At 45.0% G+C, this 22,139-nt stretch overlaps 1 protein-coding gene across 2 annotated transcripts in view; it reads right to left on the bottom strand.

Annotated features, from left to right (window-relative positions):
* MTX3 (metaxin 3) overlaps positions 1 to 22,139 on the bottom strand; it is a 54,092-nt gene that overhangs the window by 6,651 nt on the left and 25,302 nt on the right. The window contains exons 4-8 of one of the 2 annotated variants that reach the window (XM_040340560.1): positions 19,989 to 20,081; positions 17,000 to 17,182; positions 7,752 to 7,828; positions 2,628 to 2,785; positions 1,292 to 1,380 (exon numbers count right to left, since the gene is read on the bottom strand). In XM_040340560.1, the coding sequence (XP_040196494.1) occupies positions 1,292 to 1,380; positions 2,628 to 2,785; positions 7,752 to 7,828; positions 17,000 to 17,182; positions 19,989 to 20,081 (600 nt within the window). The remainder of the gene's footprint in view (positions 1 to 1,291; positions 1,381 to 2,627; positions 2,786 to 7,751; positions 7,829 to 16,999; positions 17,183 to 19,988; positions 20,082 to 22,139) is intronic. The other variant, XM_040340567.1, reaches the window with a different exon arrangement.

The raw sequence follows: 22,139 nt of genomic DNA, 5'->3' as shown, positions 1-22,139 counted from the left end.
AACACACATTACATATGCATGAATGCATGGTATAATACAGCACAAAGTCCTTTTAATTAAAAAAACATACAAAAAAAAAAAAAACAACAACACTTGCTGCCAGGTAGGGCTTTTATGACAGAAAATAAGTAATAAATGTTTACCCCTGCCCGTCATGTACACCGAGCCGCGCATTTTCAGCTCAGCGTACATTTACAGGACCTGATCTGTGCTATGGTGATGTGACTCCCGTGTGCATGCATTGAAGTGACATCATTATGGACCGACCATTCAAACAGCAGCTAAAAAGATGGAACCCGGAAGGAAAACTGAGTGAAGATGGAAGCGCTGGGACCCATGGGATTGGTTGCAGTGCAGCGATGGGGATCACACGACAACAGGGAAATCTGTCATAATGTGCAAATATGTGGTGTATGCCATCATATTATGGCATAACCCACTTGGGAGCCCATATTAAAAAAAAAAAAAAAAAATGATGTATATATATATATATATATATATATATATATATATATATATATATATATATATATATATATAGTATATATACACGGTATATATATATATATATATTTTATAATAATACTGCTTTAAGATAGAACATCTTCAATCCCATTGGAATGCATTTATCCTTCTCAGCAGCATTCATCAATTTCAGCCTTCCAAGGGCAATACACCTATTTTGCTAGCTATTGCGCGGTTTTAGCATTACTAAAAACACAGAGATCTGGAGAAAGAGATGAAACAAGAAGAGAAATGTTTCTTATAAACATAGAAACAGTACAAAAATCTCCTGTGCTCTGGTGTTTTCGCTATAGGGTGATGCAGTCCAATTCTAAGGCCAGGTCTAAAGTCTTGCAGCCCTCCTCAGAACCATGGGCGTTCATATTACTAAAAGGGAAAAAGAAAAAAAGAAAGGGAGGGCGCACCGACCTAGTGCATTACCATAAGAGGTTTTATTGAATAAATAAAAGTAAAAAGTCCTACTCACAAAGAGAGCTTGAATACAGCTCATCAGACAATCAGACCGGTCTCTTGGTTGCTACCAACACGACCCAATGATGGGACCATTGGATCCTCGGCATCATTAGGTCTTGTTGGTAGGAACCAAGAGACCGGTCTGATTGTCTGTTAAGCTGTATTCAAGCTCTCTTTGTGAGTACAACTTTTTGCTTTAATTTATTCAATAAAACCTCTTATGGTAATGCACTAGGTCGGTGCGCCCTCCCTTTCTTTTTTTCTTATAAACATAGTTCTGCTTAGTAGAAAGGAAATGAGGAAGAGTAGAAACCTTTTCTATGAGGTTGGATTCCTGATTTACAAGCTGTGTAAGTTTCTGTAAATTCGCATCTATTGCTTCCTGGCCAGCAGGAGATGAGCCTATAGAGCCAAAGAAGAAAAGGTAAGAGCAGAAATAACAGGATTAGTACAGAGAAGTGAGGGTTAATCTTTATTTGAAGTACACATGTAATGCCGCGTACGCACGATCATTTTTCGGCATGAAAAAAAACAAAACTTAGTTTTTCGGCATGTAGAAAAAACAACGTTTTTCCAACTTCATCATTAAAAAGGACGTTGCCCACACACCATTGTTTTTTTAAAATGCTCTAGCAAAGCGCGGTGACGTACAACGGCACTATAAAGGGTGAAGTTCCATGCGGATGACGCCACCATTTGGGCTGCTTTAGCTGATTCCGTGTTAGTAAAAGACGATTTGCGCTTTTAGATAAAAAATAAAAAAAAGGGATGAGATATAACGATTAATGACATCTCGGGTTCAATCTGCTTTATAAACCTGCTTTGGCTATGTACAGGAACATTACTCTACTTTGTATTCTGTAAAGGCATTGTATAAATGTAATACTTCGTAATGAGCATGATTTATTGTACAGTTAAAAGATGTTAATAAAAATTGTATTCTGGTTTATAAAATAAATAAAAATTCATATAATGTTTATATATATATATATATATATATATATATATATATATATATACACACAGTATATATAACAAGGGCTTTAACAAATATAGTGTATTAGCCATTTAGAAATTACAACAAACGTTACACTTGCAGCTTACAAGTCCTTAGATGTGTTGGCTGCATTCGCTTTTAATTTTCAGGCCAAGAACATTTTCAGCAAGTGCAGAAATATCTGTTCCACATGCAAGGAATGCAGTGCACCTGTCATATCATGCAGCTTAAAAAAAAAGCACAAACACCCTTATCATTCTTGTGTAAACTACCCATCCCATCAATCTACCATATAATAAAGAGAACAAAAATGGCAGACATGTTTGAAGTCTAGCCTGTGTGACAACCATGACTACCACACAGATATGAAGTGCCAGGAAATTTGTTATTTGCAGAATTACCAGGTTAAAATGAAAGAATAATGAAATTGAACGCATCAACCTTATCTAAGGCTCAGTAAGCTATAATAAATTACATTTTTGTTTTAGGGCTTAGATACATGTGCAAATTGTGTAGACTGCTGGCTGACTTGGCACTGCTCTTTGCCCTGTCCTATATAAAATAAATACATGTATTGTTACTGGTGTGGCTACCAGGCACTAATAACCACTGTAAAGCTTTAGCAGCCATTCTACAAATGATATGCACATACCTTCAGCATTCTCTGTGAAATAGGCACCAAGAATACGGTCACAAAATTCACACAAGTTGGGAAGTTGCTTTAAATGTTCTTGCAGATGGATTTTGGGAAGGTGAGCTTTATAAAGAGGAGCCAGGAAACCAAAGACAAAAGCATCCAGAGACGTAGGTCTGCAATTAGAAAAAACTTCCAGCTTACACATTTTAAATCACTGTAACGCTTGCTTTAAATTCAGTTTTGACTTTCACAACAAAAAAAATTGTAACCTTGCATTTTAAAACGGGCACCTACAGGTAGTAAGGAGCAGAGGGTGGCCCAGTGTCAGTTGTAAAAAAAAAAAAAATCAGAACCATCCTGTACACAATTCCTGCATTATCTCAAGGAGCCCAATTAGCCCTTCCAGTACTTATCTTGGAATTACAAAACAATCAGTCCTTATGTTGTGAAGGATAGGCTAGTGGAAGGGGTTTGAGTAGTTTAGCAAAAAGACAACACCACTCAGTCCATACCATTTAGTGTGTGGTTAGCTTAAGCCAGCCATAGATGGTTTGAAACTCGCCCGGTTCAGCAGGGACTGGAACCATATATATGGCCAGGCTGATTGTACCCAAGAGGAGCGATCAACTTGGGTACAACCAGCCTGTTGTATTTTTCATGCGATTACTGCCAGCGGCTATAGCCACTACCAATAATTACTGTATGTTCTCCCAGCCAGGGTGGCTCTCCCCGCTGGGAGAACACAATAGCTCCGCGGTAGGGATCCCTCTGACTGTGTTGATGGGGTAAATCGAGCAAATTCCACGGGTTGCAGGAAAGAAAATCAAATCATCTATTGCCGGCTTTGCAAATAGTGAACTGAGTTTATTTCTGGCAGATCGATAGATATTTTTCCGTGCTTGTAGGGCCTTTCAAGCAATAAAACATAAGAAATGTGAATGTATTGCAAGATGTTTACTGCATATGATTTTTCTTTATTTTGCCTTATATGCATATGTAGGTCCAAAGATATGCTGCTAGGTTAATTGGATTTGTCCAAATTGGCCCAATGACTGCACCAGCCAGCAAGACACTGGCTGCAAAAAGCACCTTAATGTGATTCAGTTCGTATCTGTAGCGCTATGCAAGTCATTCACTGCATCCTGGCCAGTAAAAGGAGCTAGATTAACCACTTGACAACTGGGCACTTAAACACCCTTAATAACCAGACCAATTTTCAGCTTTCGGTGCTCTCACATTTTGAATGACAATAACTCAGTCATACAACACTGTAACCAAATGAAATTTTTGTCCTTTTTTTCCCACAAATAGAGCTTTCTTTTGGTGGTATTTGATCACCTCTGCGGTTTTTATTTTTTTCGCTATAAATGAAAAAAGAACGAAAATTTTGTAAAAAAATGAATTTTTCTTCATTTCTATTATAAGATTTTGCAAAAAATGAATTTTTCTTCATAAATTTGGCCTAAAATGTATACTGCTACATATCTTTGGTAAAAAAAAAAAAAAAAATTTGGATATTATTTAGTCTGGGTGAAAGTTATAGGGTCTACAAGCTATGGTACCAATTACTGAAAATTGATCAATTTGATCACATCTGAAGTACTGAAGGCCTATCTCATTTCTTGAGACCCTAACATGCCAGAAAAGTACAAATACCCCCTAAATGACCCCTTTTTGGAAAGAAGACATTCCAAGGTATTTAGAAAGAGGCATGGTGAGTTTTTTGAAGTTGTCATTTTTTCCCACAATTCTTTGCAAAATCAAGGTTTTTTTTTTTTTGGTTTTTTTTCCACAAAAGTTTCATATTAGCAGGTTATTTCTCACACACAGCATATGCATACCACAAATTACACCCCAAAACACATTCTGCTATTCCTCCCGAGTATGGCGATACCACATGTGTGAGACTTTTACACAGCGTGGCCACATACAGAGGCCCGACATGCAGGGAGCACCATCAGGCGTTCTGGAACACCCAGACCAATTCTGACATTCCTCTCCTACATGTAAAAATCATCATTTATTTGCTAGAAAATTACATAGAACCCCAAAACATTATATATGCTTTTTTAGCAAAGACCCTAGAGAATACAATGGCGGTCGTTGCAACTTTTTATCGCGCATGGTATTTGCACAGCAATTTTTCGAACGCATTTTTTTGGGAAATAAAACAGTTTTGTGCTTTTTAAAAAAAAAAAAACATTAAAGTTAGCCCAATGTTTTTGCATAATATGAAAGACGAAGTTACGCCGAGTAAATAGATACCCAACATGTCACCCTTCAATATTGCACACGCTTGTGGAATGGCGCCAAACTTCGCTACTTAAAAATCCCCATAGGTGACGTTTTAAATGTTTTTACTGGTTACATGTTTTTAGTTACAGAGGAGGTCTGGGGCCAAAATGATTGCTCTCGCTCTAACGTTCGCAGCGATACCCCACATGTGTGGTTTGAACTCAGTTTTCATATGTGGGCGGGACTTACGTACACATTCGCTTCTGTATACGAGCACGCGGGAACAGGGGCGCTTTAAATATTTATTTTTTATTTTTATTGTTCATTTTACTTAATTTATTTTAGTTTGACACGTTTTTCCCCAAAAATAAATGTTTTGATCACTTTTATTCCAATTACAAGGAATGTAAACATCCCTTGTAATAGGAATATAGCATGACAGGTCCTCTTTACAGTGAGATATGGGGTCAATAAGACCCCACATCTCACCTCTAGGCTGGGAAGCTTGGAAAAAAACAAGAAAAAAAACAAGAAAAAAAACGATCCTGGCTTCGATCGCAGCGGTGAGTCAGAAGAAGCACCGGAGGGCGAAGGGAGTGGGGACGTCCCTTTTTGCCTCCCGTAAGAACGATCAAGAGGCGGAACAGCCGCCATGATCGTTCTTATGGTGTAGAGAATCGCCGGCTGAAAAAAATGATATCTGAATGATGCCTGTAGCTGCAGGCATCATTTAGATATCCCTGCACAAAGTCAAGGACCTCATATGACGTGGGCGGGAAGTGGTTAAAACACATTTTTTTCCCCAGAGTATTTTCTGGGTATTGCAAAGTATTGGCCGGGGTATTGCAAAGTATTGGTGTGGGGGTATTGCAGAGTATGGTGCGGGGGTATTGCAGAGTATTGGTGCGGGGGTATTGCAGAGTATGGTGCGGGGGTATTGCAGAGTATTGGTGCGGGGGTATTGCAGAGTATTGGTGCGGGGGTATTGCAGAGTATTGTGTGGGGGGTATTGCAGAGTATGGTGCGGGGGTATTGCAGAGTATTGTGCGTGGGGTATTGCAGAGTATTGTGCGTGGGGTATTGCAGAGTATTGTGCGTGGGGTATTGCAGAGTATTGTGTGGGGGGTATTGCAGAGTATTGTGTGGGGGGTATTGCAGAGTATTGGTGCGGGGGTATTGCAGAGTATTGGTGCGGGGGTATTGCAGAGTATTGGTGCGGGGGTATTGCAGAGTATTGGTGCGGGGGTATTGCAGAGTATTGGTGCGGGGGTATTGCAGAGTATTGTGCGTGGGGTATTGCAGAGTATTGTGCGTGGGGTATTGCAGAGTATTGTGCGTGGGGTATTGCAGAGTATTGTGCGTGGGGTATTGCAGAGTATTGCGAGTGGGGTATTGCAGAGTATTGCGAGTGGGGTATTGCAGAGTATTGCGCGGGGGGTATTGCAGAGTATTGCGCGGGGGTATTGCAGAGTATTGCGTGGGGGGTATTGCAGAGTATTGCGCAAGGGGTACTGCAGAGTACTGGCAGGGGGTACTGCAGAGTATTGCGCGGGGGTATTGCAGAGTATTGCGCGGGGGTATTGCAGCGTATTGCGCGGAGGTATTGCAGAGTATTGCGCAAGGGGTACTGCAGAGTATTGCGCGGGGGTATTGCAGAGTATTGCGCGGGGGTATTGCAGAGTATTGCGCGGGTGTTTTGCAGAGTATTGCGCGGGTGTTTTGCAGAGTATTGCGCGGGTGTTTTGCAGAGTATTGCGCGGGTGTTTTGCAGAGTATTGCGCGGGTGTTTTGCAGAGTATTGCGCGGGTGTTTTGCAGAGTATTGCGCGGGGGTATTGCAGAGTAATGCGCGGGTGTTTTGCAGAGTATTGCGCGGGTGTTTTGCAGAGTATTGCGCGGGGGTATTGCAGAGTATTGCGCGGGTGTTTTGCAGAGTATTGCGCGGGTGTTTTGCAGAGTATTGCGCGGGTGTTTTGCAGAGTATTGCGCGGGTGTTTTGCAGAGTATTGCGCGGGTGTTTTGCAGAGTATTGCGCGGGTGTTTTGCAGAGTATTGCGCGGGTGTTTTGCAGAGTATTGCGCGGGGGTATTGCAGGGAAGGCAGAGCATTGCAGAGTATTGCGCAGGGAAGGCAGAGTATTGCAGGGGTTAATGCAGGGATGGCTGAGCAGGGATGGATGGATCTGTGACTGCAATAGTCACAGATCCATCCCACACTGCTGCTGCCATCCGCGCTCTCCTCTCACACTGTACCGATCGGTACAGCGAGAGGAGGGAGGAACCGGCGTCATCAGATGACGCCGGTTTGTTTACCTGTGGTCGCGCCGTCATTGGACGGCGCGATCACATGGTAAAAGACCGGCGTTGCCGGTCAGTTACCGTGATCTGTGTAGCGCCGGGTCTCATAGACCCGGCGCGCACAGAATTTTCTGTGTGCGCGCCCGAGGCGGCGCGCATTACTGCTTCTGGTGGGCGCCGTTTCAGAACGGCGACCCCCAGTTAAGCAACCACCTTGCCGCCGTTTGTAGACGGCGGCTGGTGGTTAAGTGGTTAAGAACATCAGAATTTCCCTGCACACTATGGTCATAGGCATCGAGGCCCACGGGTAAGACTGCGTTTGTAAGCATTGTTTATTAATAATAATAATAATAATAATAATAATAATAATAATAATAATAAGTCGCCCATATAATGCAACTAGTAGTCGATTTGAAAACACATAATGAATAAAGCCACAATAAGTAAATCAGAGAAAGCCGCGTACCAGTTTTGACACCCAATTTACCCAATTTGTGATCAGTATTTTTATCCAAATCAATCTGACATCTAAGCAATAATGATCAATGTTTAACACTGAACCCATCAGCTACAACTCGAGGGTTCTCTATGTTCTTTCTGTAACTTACATTTCTCCAAAAAAGTAGTGTGAGGCTGCCAGTCTGTTGGAGAGGAGATTTAGACATTCCTTGGCATCTTTATAAACCTATAAAACAGAAAATGTTATGAGCAGAAAATCCCAAGATATGACTACTGCAAAAACGGTAATATCTTTTTTGAGGACATTTTGTTGCTGCCTGTTCTTCCAGGAAACCCAGTTAAAAGAAAAAAATAATAAAGGGAAAATTTAAAACTGCATCAACTGGTCACATTATGACATTAACCGGATATACGGCTCTTTATGCAAGTAATAGCCTCTCTTGGACTTTGATATTTCGTAATATTACCACCAAGAATTAAAAATGATTAAAGGGGTTGTAAAGGTTCGTTTTTTAATTTCTAAATAGGTTCCTTTAAGCTAGTGCATTGTTGGTTCACTTACCTTTTCCTTTCGATTTCCCTTCTAAATGTGAACGCAACGTCTCCCCGCAGGGATGTAGTCCCAAGGGAGGGGGAGAGCACGCTGACTAAACCCAAGCCAGAAAGGCTTGGATGATGGGGGCAAGCTTACCGAGGAGGAATAGGATGTGAGAAATTCAGACTAAGAAAGAAAACATTTAGAAGGGAAATCGAAGGAAAAGGTAAGTGAACCAACAATGCACTAGTTTAAAGGAACCCATTTAGAAAATAAAAAACGAACCTTTACAACACCTTTAAACTGGATTTTATAAAACACTAATCTACATAAGAGAATCTCCTGTCAAAGTGGGGGGGAAAATCTGAGTTTTCCAAACCACCAAATGAAAAAATCCTAATTTCAAAAGTATTAACCAACTTACTTTGTGTACACTTAGAACCGGTTCACACAGAGGCAACACAACTTTCAGCGCAACTTTGGGAGGCAACTTGAACACGACTTGAGTATGAATTACAATGCGACTTACAACATGACTTGAAGTCGCCTCCAGGAAGGGGAACTTGATGCCAAATTTTAAATAAAAAAACTGGCATGGGTTCCCCCCTCCAAGAGCATACCAGGTCCTTAGGTCTGGTATGGATTTCAAGGGGAACCCCCTACGCCGAAAAAATGGCGTGGGGGTCCTCCCCAAATCCATACCACACCCTTATCCGAGCACGCAGACCGGCCGGTCAGGAAAGGGGTGGGGACGGGCGAGCACCCCCCCTCCTGAGCCGTACCAGGCGGCATGCCCTCAAAATGGGGGGGGGTGCTTTGGGGCGCCCTGCGGCCCCCCCCACCCCAAAGCACCTTGTCCCCATGTTGATGGGGACAAGGGCCTCTTCCCGACAACCCTGGCCATTGGTTGTCGGGGTCTGCGTGAGGGGGGCTTACCGCAATCTGGGAGCCCGCTTTAATAAGGGGGCACCCAGATCCCGGCCCCCCACCCTATGTGAATGAGTATAGGGTACAATGTATCCCTACCCATTCACCTGGTGGAAGAAAAATGTCAATAAAAAAACACTACACAGGTTTTTAAAGTAGTTTATTAGGCAGCTCCGGGGGTCTTCCGACTTCTCCCTTCGAAGTCGGAAGAAGGGAGAAGACCGGGCCCCTGCTGGTAAAAGAGCTGAAAGAAGACCGCGGGGTGGTGCCTGGCAGAAGGGAGAAGTCAAAAGACCCCTGAAGTCGGAAGAAGACCCACGGAGCTGCCTAATAAACTACTTTAAAAACCTGTGCAGTGTTTTTTTATTGACATTTTTCTTCCACCAGGTGAATGGGTAGGCTCAGGAGAGGGGGGGCGCTCGCTCGTCCCACCCCTTTCCTGGCTGGCCGGTCTGCGTGCTCAAATAAGGGTCTGGTATAGATTTTGGGGGGACCCCCACGCCGTTTTTTCGGCGTAGGGCGTTCCCTTTGAAATCCATACCAGACATAAGGGCCTGGTATGCTCTTGGAGGGGGAACCCACACCGTTTTTTTATTTAAAATTTGGCGTGGAGTTCTCCTGTGCGAGGGAGTGGCTTGCCTTAGAACAGGTTCACACTGGGGCGACTTCCTGTAAAGTTGCCTCACTGTGAACGGGGATCTGACTTAGAGGCGACTTCCATTGAAATCAATGGGTACAAGTCGTCTACAAGTCGAATTGAAGTAGTACAAGAACCTTTTTTCAAGTCGGAGCCACTGCAGTAGTGTACATTAAGACGGCTCCATTCACTTACATTCATTTCTTCATGCAGCGCGACTTGAGGTGACCTGGGGTGACCTGAAGTCGGATCCCAGGTCGCCCCTGTGTGAACCGGCTCTTAAGCTTAAATTCTGCAACAACTAAATTTATCTCTGAAGTCCACATATTTAATTAAAATAAGTCTACATTTGTGTGCACTTAAAAACATCACAATGATCTAGAAGGCCTTCATGGCCCGGACAATAACTGGATATAACCTTTGGTAAAAAGGAAGGATGAGGACGGAGAACCACCCTGTCCTTATGCAGAATAAGATATGGCTCCTTACAAGATAAGGCTGCCAATTCTGACACTCTTCTGGCGGAAACTATGGCGACCAGAAATACCAACTTCCTTGTTAGTAAAACCAAAGGAACTTCAGCCAACGGCTCAAAAGGTTGTTTCTGTAGAGTTGACAGAACAAGATTCAAGTCCCACGGACAAAGTGGTGACTTAACCGGAGGATTAATGCGCAAGACCCCCTGAATGAAGGTCTTAACCAGCGAGTGGGTGGCCAGCGGCCTCTGAAACCACACTGACAAAGCTGAAATCTGTCCCTTGATTGTGCTTAATGCCAGGCCTTTATCCACTCCTAGCTGGAGAAAACGTAATACTCTATCAATGGTATATTTGCGGGAAAGCCATTTCTTGGACTCGCACCAGCCTACATAGGCCCTCCAAACCCTGTAATAAATTACTCTGGAGACTGGCTTTCTAGCCTTAATCAGGGTAGAGATTACTTGTCTAGATAGACCTCTACCCCTAAGAATCAGGGATTCAGCCGCCAGGCCGTCAAATTTAGACGCCGTAATGCAGGGTGGAGGATCGGGCCCTGTGAGAGTAGGTCTGGTCGTAGAGGAAGCGTCCAAGGGTCTCCCACTGACATCTTTAGGATTAGTGAGTACCATGCCCTTCTGGGCCATGCTGGAGCTATCAGAATGACTGGCTTGTGCTCCACCCTGATCCTGCGCAACAGGCGGGGTAGTAACTGAAGCGGGGGGAAGGCATATAGAAGATTGAACTGATGCCAAGGGCAAACTAACGCATCGGTCCCGCAGGCCATAGGGTCCCGAGTCCGGGACATGAACCTGTCTAGCTTCTTGTTGAGCCTTGATGCCATGATATCCACGTCCGGCATTCCCCACCTCTGGCAAATTATCTGAAATATTTGCGGATGCAGAGACCATTCCCCTGGCGACAGAGTCTGACGACTCAAAAAGTCCGCCTGCAGGTTGTCCACCCCGGGAATGAATATTGCCGATATGCAGGGCACATGATTCTCTGCCCATAGGAAAATTAAGCTCACTTCTCTCTGAGCTGCTTGACTCTTGGTTCCCCCTTGGTGATTTATATATGCCACAGCCGTGGCATTGTCTGATTGTATCCTCACCGGGAACCCCTGTAATTTGGAGGTCCAAGCCTTGAGGACTAGCCGAGCAGCTCTGAGCTCCAAGATATTGATGGGCAATTGACTCTCCTCCTGTGCCCAAGTACCTTGGCGGGTGCAACCATCCAAGATCGCTCCCCAGCCCTTCAGGCTGGCATCTGTGGTCACTATCTTCCAGGTCACGGGGCTGAAAGTTTTTCCCTTCAGTAGATTCTGAGGGTCTAACCACCAACACAGACTCTGCCGGACTCTTGATGAGAGTGGCAAAGGAAATTCCAAGGCCTGTGGCCTTTTGTTCCATGCTGACAGAATGGCTGCCTGCAGGACGCGAGTGTGGCTTTGAGCGTATGGTACCGCTTCGAAGGTGGCCACTAGCTTGCCTAGTAATCGCATGCATAGGCGAATCGTTGGTTCTCTCTTGCTTAGAACCAAATGTATCAATTCTTTGATAGCCTCGACCTTTATTCGAGGCAGGAACACCCTTTGCTGTTCCGTGTCTAATGACATGCCGAGATATTCCAACCTCTTTGTGGGTTGGAAAGCTGATTTTTCTCGGTTTAGGACCCAGCCGAACCTCTCTAGGTATCGAACCGTGAGAGCCACTGCTCGTTCCAGGCCAGGAGACGAGTGATCTATGATTAGAAGGTCGTCCAGGTATGCTAGGACAGTGATCCCCTGGATTCTTAGGTTGGCTAGAATTGGAGCTAGGACCTTGGTGAATACTCGAGGAGCCGTAGCCAACCCGAAAGGGAGTGCCACAAATTGAAAATGACGCCGAACCACCGTGAAGCGTAGAAACCTTTGATGTGGCTGAAAAATTGGCACATGAAGGTACGCATCCTTTATGTCTATGGATGCCAGAAAGTTGTTTTTCTGGAGTGCGGCAGCTGCCGATCGTACGGATTCCATCCGGAATGAGCGTACTTTTAAGTACGCATTTAATCCCTTTAAGTCCAAGATTGGCCTGACATCGCCGTTGGGCTTTGGGATGATGAACAGATTGGAGTAGAACCCTAGCCCCTGTTCCTGGGCTGGTACTTCTACTATCACGCCTTGGTAAAGCAAATGATTTAATGCCGCCATTAAGGCGGCCTTCTTTGTCGGCTCGACTGGCACTCTCGACTCCTGATAATGAGGTGGAGGGATTCTTAGAAATTCTAATTTGTAGCCTGTGGCCACGGAAGACCGGACCCACTTGTCGGGAATGTCGGTCTCCCAAATTTCCGAAAAAAGGCGCAGCCTTCCCCCCACCTTCGTGGGTGGGGGCGTCCCTTCATGAGGCAGACTTAGGGGCTGTCTTTGCTGGCTTACGATACCACTGCTTCTTGCCCCCAAAAGCTTGTCCCTGTGGCTTATTGTTAAAGTATGATCTCGCAGGAGGCCGTTGATACTGCCTGGAATTGGCGGGCCCCTGAGCAGGGGGAAGCTGCCGTTTGAACGCAGGTCCCCGGACCTTCTTTTTGACTGGTAGAAGGGTACTTTTGCCACTTGAAATAGTCTGAATGTATTTATCCAGATCTTCTCCGAAGAGTCGTTCTCCATGGAAGGGAAACCCTGCCAGAAGCTTTTTGCATGGGGGCTCAGCCTCCCAGTTCTTTAACCATAAGAGCCTTCTCATATGTACTAAAAATAGTGACAGACGAGACGCTTGCTGGATGGAATCCTTTATAGCATCCACCGCGAAGCACATGGCTCTAGGAATATCAGATAATTCTTCCGCCTGCTGGGCCGGAATAACCTTAAGCATTTGTCTTGTCTGGTCTGTTAGTGCCTGACAAACTCCAATAGCAGCCACAGCTGGCTGTATTACTGCACCTGCCGTAGTAAAGGATGCTTTTAAAAGTGTCTCCAAACGCTTATCAACCGGTTCTTTAAACCCCTGTATGTTTTCTACCGGGCAAGTCAAGGACTTATTTACACAGGAGATGGCGGCATCCACCACTGGGAGTGCCCACTTTTTGGCAAATTTTTCTTCCATAGGATAGACGACGGAAAATCTTTTAGGTGGTAAAAAGATTCTGTCTGGTCGTGCCCAATCCTGGAAGATTACTTCCTCTAAAAGAGGATGGACTGGAAAAACAGCGCTACTCCGAGGCGTTTTCAAAGAGCCTAAAGATGATACGGCCGGACCATGAGGTTCCGGCAAAGGCAAATTAAACGCCAAGTGGACCATGTCTGTCAGGGAATGAACCCAGAAGCTTTCCGCTTGGGAGGCCGAGCAAGGCTCTTCATTAGCCGAACCCTCAACCTCTGAACCAATTTGGCCCCGGTCCAAATGATCCTCCTGCAACTCAAATCCCCCCGGGGAGAGAACCTCAGCATCTGAGGGTCCACACTCAGGCGACGGAGACCTAGTCCGCTTTTTACCCGGTGTAGATTTGGCTATCATAGCCGCCAATCTTTTCTCTAGCCCCTCCAAGGAGGTGGCTAGCATACTCTCTGTGATAAACACAGGGTTGGGTGGATCTGATGTAGCCTCAGCACCAGATCTCCCTAATGGCTCAACCAAGGTGCCCAATGGTGTATTAACCTGTGGGGAGAGTACCGGCATAGGCCGACCTGAACCGTCAGAATCTGAGGGGGAGCCCCTTTCTTTTGTACCCCCTGATCCTGAACCTTTGGAAGCCATGGTACAATACCGAGGTACCCCTGCTTACAACCTTTGATTGTTGTAGCTAGGAGAAAGAATAGTACGGTTTAGGGAACGGTAGTAACAACTAACGTCCAAAACCCAAAACGGGAAGACCAGTATGTTTCCAATCTTTTTTTTTTTTTTTTTTTTTTTCAATAACTTTTTTTTTTTTTTTTTTTTGAAAACATGCTGTCTTCCCTCAAAAAATTGCAAGTATCCATCTGCTGTATAAGGAATTTTTTAGGCTAGTAACCACACAGCTAGTTCTGTTCACCAGAACTGCAATACTTCCTTGCGCCACTGGGTGCCCTCAGCCGCCCTGCAGCCGCTCTGCGTCCTTCTCCTTCAAGCTCAGAAAGCAACTGAGCTACACAGCATAGAGGAAGGGCCGCCCCTTCCTTTTATGAGACTAGATGTCCCGCCCCCCTTTCTCCACAACGGCGCGAATCATCACCCTGCGCCTATATTACAGGGCCCGCGCGCGCGCCCGTGTTGCGGAGGATGGGGGCCACGCCGGAAGCGTTACTGACATGCTGGAGGACGAGCACCGCACGGCACCCAGACAGGTAAGGCCTCAGGTGAGTCACTCACCCCCCAGTCCTGGGAAAGCATAGCCAACACACAGCTCCTTTCCCAACCCAGCGCCCAGCAGACAATTACAATGCAACACATATTTTAGGAAGATCACACATGGGAGCCCATACATAGACCATCCTGTCTCTTTGATAGACATAGTGGCCCAAAACTGCCAATGCAAGAGCATACTCAGGCACATCCCCCAAAGATCCCCCTAGAGAGCCTGCCGACGAACCAAGTCCCGCAGGCCCCCCTTCACTTACCTGCTCCATGCCGCAGGACTTTGCACAGCAAGAGGTCCAATCTTCCCCCATCTCCGTGGGGCGTCTAGACCTTCAGGCCCTGGGTTCCTATGAAGGATCCACTGTCCTGGGCCCATATAGCACCCTGGCAACAGAAACATTAGGCCCCCAAAGGTTTCTAAGTTCTGGGCCCAGAGTCCAGCTCTCTGTGACAGAAAGCATTATGGGCTATACCCCAATGGTTTGGGGTCCGGTTGCTGACCACTTTAGCACTGAGGCCTTTGGACAGAACCGGTTAGCCCACCTTAATCCCAAGGATGTGGAGGCAAGCTAAACCATGACCAACACCTAAGACACTGGCGTAAAAACTGAGGTACTCCTCCTATGGGAGGGGGTTATATAGGGAGGGGCACTTCCTGTTTGAGATTGCCAGTGTCCATCACCTGAAGGTACTCCATATAACCCACATAGTAATGAATATGCTGCTCTGTGTCCCGTGATGTACGAGAAAGAAAAACCTTGACTCTGGCAAACCAAATCTCCAAAAAGAAAGTACCCTCTATAGCAGTAACTTTCAGGAAGGGTGACCTATACAGTGCCTTTTACCCGCTAGATGTCTGATGGCCCAGCAACCTCAATGCTAAGCAATCCCTTCAATTAGAGGTTTAACCACACAGGTAGGAACTAGGGGCCCTAAAAAGGGATAACTGAAAAAACTCCCTTGACACACACAAAAAAAGTCTTATTAGATGATGTAATCATCTGCCTACTAAAATGGGACAAGAGCACCAAGGCTAGGACCGTAAAGATTTTTTTTTAACATTACGGCCTCAGTTGGTCTATTACTTGGCAAAGAGCCCAATGTATCCCCCTACCCCTGAGATGAGAAAAATGTACTCAACTGAGTGGAAACCCTGGAATGAATACTGATGTAGGAGGTAGAAAAGTATATGGTAGAGAGTTGTGAAAGTGCCATCATCCCAGTATAAGCAGAACAAAAGAATACCATCCAATGGGAAGGGAATAAATATTGTGGGCACATCAGACAAAAGACCTCCAAAGACAAAAAATAAATATAAAAACGATTAATTGTATTATACATCAAGATAAAAATCTTGGCCGGGATTCAGAAAGGACTTACGATGGTGTATCTCCAGATACGCCGTCGTAAGTCCAAATAAGCGCATCTATGCGCTTATTCAGAAAGGCAGTTACGCCTGAATTTGGCCAAGATACGACCGACGTAAGTCACTTACGCCGTCGTATCTTGGGTGCATATTTACGCTGGCCGCAAGGGGCGATTCCGTAGATTTACGCATCGAATATGCAAAAGACCTAGATACGCCGATTCACGAACGTACTTGCGCCCGTCGGATTTAGCTACGCCGTTTACGTAAGGCTTATGTCCGGCGTAAGTTTACCCCTCATAAAGCAGGGGTAAGTCATGTTAAGGTATGGACGTCGGAAACAGCGTCGTATTTTACGTCGTATGCGCAAGTCGTACGTGAATGGGGCTGGGCGTAAGTTACGTTCACGTCTAAAGCATTGAGCCGACGTATCTTATCGTATCTTATTTGCGACGTGATTCTGAGCATGCGCGTTCATGCGCCGTTCGATCGGCCATTCATTTACATGGGGGTCACGCTTCATTAAAATACAACACGCCCACTGCCTTGCTACTTTAAATTACGCGGGCTTACGCCGGCCCATTTACGTTACGCCGGCGTACATATGGGAGCAAGTGCTTAGTGAATAGAGTACTTGCCTCTCTATGTTACTTTGGCGTAGCGCATATGAGATGCGCTACGCCCGCTCAAAGATACGCCAATGTATCTGAATCGCGGCTCTATAGTATAAATGGTTAAAGGAATGGCTTATACACATTTTTGGATGCCTCATCATTTAGCCTAGGTCCAAGGTCTTTGGTAAGCTTATCTTGTGCTGCCCCAATATATGTGTATAAGCCATTCTTTTAACCATTTATATTATATATTTTTATCCTGATGTATAATACAATACATAGTTTTTATATTTGTGTCTTTGGAGATCTTTTGTCTAGTGTGCCCACAATAGTGCCTTCCTATTTGAGGGCATTCTCTTTTTCTACTGACGAAGAGGTAGAACTAGTCTTGTGAAGTTTTGTATTTGAAATTTAGAGTGGCTGCTCTGACTTTAGCACATCAGCAATATCTCTGGACCGAATTTACAGTTATGTGTTGCCTTAAGCTGATCTTTTATATACACATCGGTTCCATTGCTACCTGAGCTTCCACTTCATTCAGACTGTACAGCGGAGGCTGCCCCTTGGTCACCAGGATCCTATTTGAAGCCTCTCTGGACATCTTCCCCGGCAGGTAATATCGCAGAGGGAAAGGAGTGTGTGACGAGTACCAGGGTCTTGTTAAACTGGAATAATTCTCAGCATCAACCCAAAACGTGTGCAGCTGTGAAAATACAGATGAAGAATTAGAAAGAAAAATTAAATAACCAGTACAGAATCTTAATTCAGCTATAAATCAGTGTAGGCAAGATTACATGATTCATAAAGTAATCCCCATCCATATTTGCTGACAGCTTAAGTGCCAGGTATTTGGATTCCGTCAGCAAATCCCCCCCTACGATTTAACTACATCCTGGCCATACAAAGGTCTATAGGTGCTTTCCTTTAAGAGAAACCTCCAGCGCCTTACAGATGCTGTCATTCTGACCACCTTCTCTTGTTAGTGATAGCATTTTAGTAGCATTTAGGAGCAACTGAACTGTACAAAAACAAATATTTTCTTCTCCTAGACGCTGAAGCTTAAAAAATGCTAATGGGCTAGTAGTGTGCATGGACACATAGGATTACACACAAGGGGCCAGATCCACAAAGAAGTTACGTTGGCGTATCTATTGATACGCCGCGTAACTTCTAGGATGCGCCGGCATATCTTTTTTCTGTATCCAGAAAGCAAGATACGCCGGATTTTTGCTTAGATACGACTGACGTACCTTAGTTGCATATTTACGCTGGCCGCTAGGTGGCGCTTCTGTAGATTTACGCGTAGAATATGCAAATTAGGTAGATACGCCGATTCACGAACGTACATGTGCCCGGCGTATCTATATGCGTCGTTTGTGTAAGGCGTCGGACCAGCGTAAAGTTACCCCTGCTATAGTGAGGCGTACGCAATGTTAAGTATGGACGTCGGGACATCGTCGAATTTTCCATCGTTTACGTCGTCTGCGTAAAACGTTTGCGAATAGGGCTTTGCGTAAGTTACGTTCACATCGTCTGGGCATTGAGCGGGCGTAATTTAATTTGAAAATTCGACGTGATACTGAGCATGCGTAGGTTTCGTTTTAAAAGAAGGCTATAATTAAAAAGTGAACTTGTGTTTTGTCCATATAGAGCAAGCAAAATGTTAGACTAATGCCCTGTACACACGATCGGTCCATCCGATGAGAATGGTCTGATGGACCGTTTTCATTGGTTAACCGATGAAACTGACCGATGGTCAGTCGTGCCTACACACCATCAGTTAAAAAAACGATTGTGTCAGAACGCGGTGACGTAAAACACAACGACGTGCTGAAAAAAACGAAGTTCAATGCTTCCAAGCATGCATCGACTTGATTCTGAGCATGCGTGGATTTTTAACCGATGGACGGGCCTACAAACGATCATTTTTTTTTCTATCGGTTAGGAATCCATCGGTTCAATTTAAAACAAATTGGCTTTTTTTAACCGATGGATAAATAACCAATGGCACCCACACACGATCGGTTTGGACCGATGAAAACGGTCCATCAGACTGTTCTCATCGGTTTACCCGATCGTGTGTACGCGGCCTTAAGGTGCAGGTAAGCCCAAAATCAAATTTTTGGTATGTTTGGCATCAGGTCTTACTGTGTACAATTTTCTTAAAGTTGAACTCCGGGATAAGCGTACATTGTCTAAATACATGAGCCATTGTATTATTTATGGAATCTTTTTGTATGTCTTCCAGATCAGTGTACTAATCCAGCATTTAACTTTGCCTCCTTTGCAGGAGTTACCTGCAGGAGTTACCCCCCCCCACCCCCCCACCCCTCTGCCACCACAGCCCAGGTGTGGGCACCTCCTATTTTCCCTCTTAAACTTATTTTCTTACCCATTATTTTCCAGTTTGTTCCCAGTTTTCTGTAATCTATCTTTCTACCTCCTAAATAAGTGTTGATATACATGCCGATTTTCTGGCTTTTAATTCTTATTTATGAATTGATTGATTTACTTATTATTGTTATTTGCAAAACTTAAGACATCTCATGTCCTGTTAGTTTAAATAGGCATTGCTTATCCTAGGCTTGTCTTGCTATAAATCAGATGGAGTTTCTTTATATCTGCGATTGTATTTAAGCCTACATTTTTATTACGTCATCTGTTAAAGCCTTTAGGGCCAGATTCTCGTAGATCGGCGTATTTTTGTGCGGGCGCAACGTATCCTATTTACGTTACGCCTCCGCAACTTAGACGGGCAAGTGCTGTATTCTCAAAGCACTTGCTCCGTAAGTTGCGGCGGGGTATCATAAATAGGCCAGCGTAAGCCCGCCTAATTCAAATTTGGAACAGGGGGGCGTGTTTTATGTTAATAACTTGTGACCCGACGTGATTGACGTTTTTCACGAACGGCGAATGCGCCGTCCGTGGAATATCCCAGTGTGCATTGCTCCAAAGTACGCCGCAAGGACGTCATTGGTTTCGACGTGAAAGTAAATGACGTACAAACCCATTCACGGACGACTTACGCAAACGACGTAAAATATTCAAAATTCGACACGGGAACGACGTCCATACTTAACATTGGTACGCCGCATGTACGCCACCATATAGCAGGGGTAACTTTACGCCGGGAAAAGCCTAACGTAAACGGCGTATCTGTACTGCGTTGGCCGGGCGTACAATCGTGAATTCGCTTATCTAGCTGATTTACATATTTCTAGGCGGAAATCAGCGTACACGCCCCTAGCGGCCAGCGTAAATATGCAGTTAAGATCCGACAGCGTAACAGACTTACGCCGGTCGGATCTAATAGAAATCTATGCGTAACTGATTCTAAGAATCAGGCGCATAGATACGACAGCTCGGACTCAGAGTTACGACGGCATATCAGGAGATACGCCGGCGTAACTCGTACGAGAATCCGGGCCTTAATGTCTGTCATCTTCACATGGATGGACATTACCTGTCTGACAAAGAATTTCAAAAAATGTACTTGCAAGTATGCTCACCATCGCAGGAAGTAGTTTCTCCTCAAGCAGAGCGATGTATGCCAGCGTATCCGACCCCTCTCTCGCTGATAACACATAATCAGCATTGTATTTCTGTCAAAAGTAAGAACATAGCATTTAAGTCACAATAAATGACTTTAAAAGGAACAGGATAAAAAATGTTTTAGGTTTACAACCGCTTTAATTTAGAAATCTTATGACATTGTATGTACTAATAGAGGGAGAGGGTTAGTTCCTCTTCTGAGGCTTTCACACTTGCAGCGACCTGAATATCAGGAGATTAAATTTCACAGGCTATTCACAACATAGCAGGACCAGAGAACAAGCTTTAGCATATCACCTTCAGCCTCAATGGCTTGTGCACTGGGTGTGCTGGGTGTGCCTGGGCACATCCTAATCAGCCCCTGCGCCAGTAGCATCCAGTGGATCAACCAATGTGTAACCTCAGGAAATCCATTGTGTTTTAACAGCAGTGCTAAAATCCTCTGCATCACCTCCCTTGCCAGCCGGGAAGAGGAAGGATGGCGAGTGTGCCTGTGAGCGAATAGCGGGTGCACTGTGTAATGCCAGTCTGATTGTCCGTGAGAAACAGGACAGAGGAGGCTGATTCTGCTTCACCTCCTTTCCTATCCCCGCCATGTCTGCCCCGCCCCACACTCCACCCCCTGACTTGCACACGCTGCTGTGAAAGGGTATGCTGTGAAAGCAGAAGATTTAAATATACAGCAGCTGTACATCATGGCTGCCTAGGGAAGACCACCTTGGGGCCACGATTGTGAGTAGCAGACATAATGAACACCCCCCTTTCTCCCTCACCAACTCTCTTACCCCTCCCCCACCTCTTTGCCCCTCTCTTCCTCCATCTCCTACTTCCCCATCTCTCTCCTCCCCCTTCTGTCTCCCATCCCACCGAGAGACCCGTGCGTGTCTGCCGGCTGCCTGGACAGGTAAGCAAAGTCAGGAATGGCTTTGATTGGCTGTTCATAACAGTAAACTGCAAGCGATGACAGGACATCACTTCTGGTTTAAACCATCGGTGTCAGGTTTGAAAAATCGAAAGCATTAAAAAAAATAAAAAAAAAACAGATCTTGGCGCTTTGAAAGCTTTTAGGTGCAGAGGAGAGATTTCTCCATAAACAGGACCTGTCACACCCCTATTGCTGTCAGGATGTTCTCATTCCCTGCAACGGCAATAAAAGTGTTAAAAAAATAAAAGCAGCAGTGTAAATAAGAAATAAAATTAAAAAAAAAAACTGTTAAAAAAGTGGAGTTCCACCCAAAAATTCAACTTTCGTTTTATGGAATCCCCCCCCCTCCGGTGTCACATTTGCCACCTTTCAGGGGGAGGTGGGAGCAGATATCTGTGTAATCCAGGTATTTGCTCCCACTTCTGGGCATAGGTCGCTGCGGCGACCTAAGCCACGTCCGGCGTCTCCTCCACCCCCCCCCTGCTGTCTTCTGGGAGACACACAGGTCCCAGAAGACAGCAGGGACCAGTGAGGAAGCGCAGCGCGACTAGTGCATGCGCAGTAGGGAACCAGGAAGTAAATATGCAAGGCTTCACTTCCTGATCCCCTTACCGAAGATGGCGGCGCCTCCACCCGACAGCGGAGGGACAGATCAGCTTCGGGTGCCGACATCGCGGGCGCCCAGGACAGGTAAGTGTCCATATATTAAAAGTCAGCAGCTGCAGCATTTGTAGCTGCTGACTTAAATTTTTTTTTTTTTCGGCGGAACCTCCGAAAGTGTCCTTGTCCTCGCTAAGGCGAACGCATGCGTCGGTTCCGCACAAACATACAAACATCGACACATCTGGGGTATCACCGCGAATGTCAGATCATGGGCAGTAATTCTATATAAGACACTTGGACCAATCATGTCTCAGGGTCTGATGAAGAAGCCGCAACTGTTTAGACACACACACACACACACACACACACACACACACGTTTTTGAGCTTTGGGGTGCACACCTATGTTCAGCCTGTAAGTGGTAAATATTAAATATTTCATACAATCCTGGATTTAATAAAACAGTCACAAAAAAATACTTTTCTTGAATATACTAAAGAAAATGGACAAAAAAAAAAAAAAAAAAAACTTGAAATTGCTGTTGTACACACTTTGGGGCAGATCCACAAAGATCTGCCCC

Source organism: Rana temporaria, chromosome 1 (genome assembly GCF_905171775.1).
Source record: "Rana temporaria chromosome 1, aRanTem1.1, whole genome shotgun sequence".
Lineage (NCBI taxonomy): Eukaryota > Metazoa > Chordata > Amphibia > Anura > Ranidae > Rana > Rana temporaria.
Note: the sequence above shows the minus strand (reverse complement) of the source record. Positions and strands in the feature narration are given on the sequence as shown.